The following is a 3692-nucleotide window of genomic DNA, read 5'->3' on the forward strand; positions in this document are numbered from 1 at the left end:
CCAACCAATCATGCAGAATATAAAGAGGGTTAAGATGGCTCCTGTGATATACATGCATCAACATATGAGAAAAAAACATTTATTCCCTTACCTAGTTACCATATTAACACAGGTTAATGGTGATAAGATCCAATCAGAGAAGGAAAAGATAACTTTTTTTTCTTTGTGTTTCAACCATACCCAAGATTGTACTTGTGTCATAGTAAAAATCTCCTCTTCATCTATCTTTTCTTGGTTAAAGATAACCTTGTTTCTATGCTTCCATATACTCCATACTATTGAGACCCAAAGGCTTTTCCATAACCTGTTGCCTTCTTTGTTAAAGCACATACAAGAGAATTGTTCAAAATGATAAATCAACTCATTATGGTTCATTGAACTGATTCCCAACCAACTAAAGCACATGTTCCGAACTTTACTTGAGACCTTACATGAGAGGAGGATGTGTGCAATGGTCTCCTCTTCACTTCCACATAAAACGCATAAAGTATCACCTAATGACACTCCCCTTTTGTGCTGATTCTGTTTTGTCGCTATCCTATTCAAGAAGACCCTCCACACGTAAAACATGGCTGAGGGCATAACTTTTAAATTCCAAAGATAACCAAACACTGATACTCCCCCAAACCCTTGGTTAGCTAGCTTATTATAAGCAGATTTTACCGAAAAGGTATAAGATGGAGGATCGTTCCAAGTCCTTGAATCCTCTTTATCAGGTTGTAGTGACACCTGTGATATTATTGACAGGAACTCCTCTACCAAAGTCTTTTCCCATTCAAACCAATCTCTTCTCCAACTGAATTTCCACTCCCACCCATCTGCGTTCCAACTTCCAAAATTATCAATAGGTTTGTCTTTAGGCTCAGAGTTATTGTATATTCTTTCATATTTTACTCTGAGTTGCCCAATGGTTAGCCACTCATCTTCCCATAATTTAACCTTTGCCCCTGATCCAACTTCCCAAGCCATATTCTGATTAAACCAATTAACTCCTTGGTCTGAAAAACTAACTTTGAATAAATCTAACCACCATCTAGATGTAAACCTGTTTTGTTTCGGTACATATGAGTTTGACAACCACCTCAAACCATACTTAGATTTTAAGACCTCATTCCAAAGACCATATTCAGTGGAACTAGTCTCCATAGCCATTTTGCCAAGAGTGCCTTATTGAACAACTCGATACTCCTAATACCAAGACCTCCCTCCTCTTTCTCTTTACAGATATTATCCCAACTAGTCCAAGCAATTTTCCTCCCTTCCGTTCCCCACCCCTACAGGAACTTTCTCTGTAATTTAGTAATCTCCTTACACACTCCAATTGGTGCTCTAAAAAAGGATAGGTAAAATAGTGGTATAGCGTTGATAACAGATTTTATAAGGCACACTCTTCCTGCTAATGACAAGTTCCTCCCCTTCCATACTGACAGTCTTTTCCTTATCTTCGATACCACAAGCTCCCAAAAAAAATACCTAGATGGATTACCACCTATAGTTAAACCTAAGTATGAGAAAGGTATCTCCATTATGTTGCAATGAAGTATTTCTAAATACATTTTCACCTCATAACTATCTACTCCAATTGTGCCTATCTTACTCTTAAAAAAGTTTACCCTAAGGCCCAAGCTTAATTCAAAACATCTTAAAATAGCCTTAATGCACCTAATATTCTGCACATTTGTTTCGCATAAGAAAAGGGTATCGTCTGCAAATTGGAGTAGATCCACCTCCACATTGTTATCCCCTATTTTAATTCCCGATAGCAAGTTTTTTATTGTCGCTTGTTTTACGAGCCCTGATAAACCTTGTGCGACAATTAGAAACAAAAACGGTGCCATCGGATCCCCCTGTCTAAGACCTCTAGTTGGTTTGAATTCTTTTGTCGGGCTCCCATTTACCAAAACCGAAACAATAGCCGATTCAAGACAAGCTCTAATCCACTGAACCCATTTCCCACAAAACCCTAGTCTTCCCATCATGTAAAATAAGAACTCCCAACTTACCGAATCGTATGTCTTCTCAAAATCAAGTTTCACGATCACCCCCCCTTTTCTTCCTTCTTTTCAAATCATCCACAACCTCATTCACAACAAGGACACTATCTAACAATTCTCTATTGGACAAAAAAGCCGTATGCGAACCATCAATTACCTTCTCAATCACTTTTTTAATCCTATTAGACAACACTTTTGTCAAAATCTTGTATAGACAACCGACGAGAGATATAGGTCTGTATTCTTCAAGGGATTGAGGGTTCTCAGACTTTGGAATCAACGTTAAGAATGAAGCATTATAGCCCTTCAGAATCTTCCCCTCTCTGTGAAAGAATTTTACTGCTCCCAACACATCCTTTTCTAGTAAACATCAGTTATTTTTAATGAAACTAAAAGTTACTCCGTTAGGGCCTGGACTTTTATGACTATCACAATTCCAAATGGCTTCCTTTATTTCCTTTTCATCGAACGGGTCTGTCAAGAGTCTATTATCAGATTCAGAAATCTCCTTAAATTCCACATTATCCAACCTAACTCCAATATCTTCGATGGCCGACATCTTATTCTTATAAAAGTCTTTAACCACCTCCTTTACCTTATTTGGTTCTTCCACCCAGATACCGGAGAGATTACAATGTGCTCCTTTTATCTCATTTCTCAACCTCCTCCATTTGATGGAAGCATGGAAGAATTTTGAGTTGGAATCCCCCTGTTTAATCCATAATGCTCTTGACTTTTGTTGTAATAAGGATTCGTTCCTCTCATTTATGTCCTGTAGTTGGCTCAAGAGTTCTCTTCTTTCCCTGATCTTGTTTTCGTCCAAACCATCTACATCATCTCTCATATCTAACTTTTGTATATTCCTCAAGATATCGAGTTTGATCTTATAAATATGCCCAATGACATCTTTATTCCATCCTTTCAGATCATTCTTTAACATCTTCAGTTTCTCTTTTAACACAATAATTTCATTGCCCTGAACCACGTAACTTTCCCATTTACTTTTGATGGAATTTTCAAACTCCTTATCCTCCTGCCATATGTCAAGAAACCTAAAAGGTTTTGGACCCCAATCTACCACATTTGATTTTAGCACTAAAGCGCAGTGGTCAGATATTTGTCTATCTATAACATATTGCTTACTCCCTGTCCATTGTTGTAACCATTCAAAGGAAACTAAAAATCTACCAAGCCTGCTCTTTGCTTTACCATTAGGTCTGTACCAAGTATATTTTCTTCCAATACAAGGTATATCCACCAACTCCATATTATCAATGAAATTATTAAAACCTTGCAGTTCTCTCTTGTTGCCATTACCATTGGGACTATTTATCCCCCTACGTTCCCTTTCATTTCTTATGGAGTTGAAATCCCCCAAAATGCACCAAGAGTTACACGGTTCCCTTTGCCTAATCTCTAATAAATTTGTCCACATTTGCATTTTCACGTGCAGATTACAAGAGGAGTACACGTTTACAATGACAACAGGAATATTTTTCTCCTTGAAAAACCCCGAGAACATTATGAACCATCTATTGATGATGTGGTTAGAACACTGGAAAAACTTTTTATGCCAAATCGTAAGAATACCCCCTGACCCGTTAGTTGGATTGCTATAAAAATAATCAATATCATTATCTCCCCATAACTGACAACAATTATTTAAACTAAAGTTTGACAATCTTACTTCTTGCAAGC

The 3692-nt window shown here is 37.4% G+C and overlaps 1 protein-coding gene across 1 annotated transcript; it reads right to left on the reverse strand.

Annotated features, from left to right (window-relative positions):
* Window positions 1-253: 253 nt before the first annotated feature.
* Window positions 254-1152, reverse strand: LOC137809162 (uncharacterized). Its single transcript, XM_068610299.1, has 2 exons — window positions 404-1152; window positions 254-311 (listed from the first exon to the last, which is right to left on the reverse strand). The coding sequence occupies exons 1-2, from the start codon at window positions 1150-1152 to the stop codon at window positions 254-256; spliced, it is 807 nt and encodes a 268-aa protein (XP_068466400.1).
* Between the last annotated feature and the right edge of the window lie 2540 nt (window positions 1153-3692).

This window comes from Phaseolus vulgaris, chromosome 2 (genome assembly GCF_000499845.2).
Source record: "Phaseolus vulgaris cultivar G19833 chromosome 2, P. vulgaris v2.0, whole genome shotgun sequence".
In the NCBI taxonomy this organism is placed as follows: Eukaryota; Viridiplantae; Streptophyta; class Magnoliopsida; order Fabales; family Fabaceae; genus Phaseolus; species Phaseolus vulgaris.

Coding starts and splice junctions, on each gene's coding strand:
- LOC137809162 (XM_068610299.1), bottom strand. CDS start 1,152: ATGGCTATGGAGACTAGTTCCACTGAATATGGTCTTTGGAATGAGGTC. Junction 312..403: donor TCAAGTAAAGTTCGGAACAT/GTGCTTTAGTTG, acceptor TTAACAAAGAAG/GCAACAGGTTATGGAAAAGC.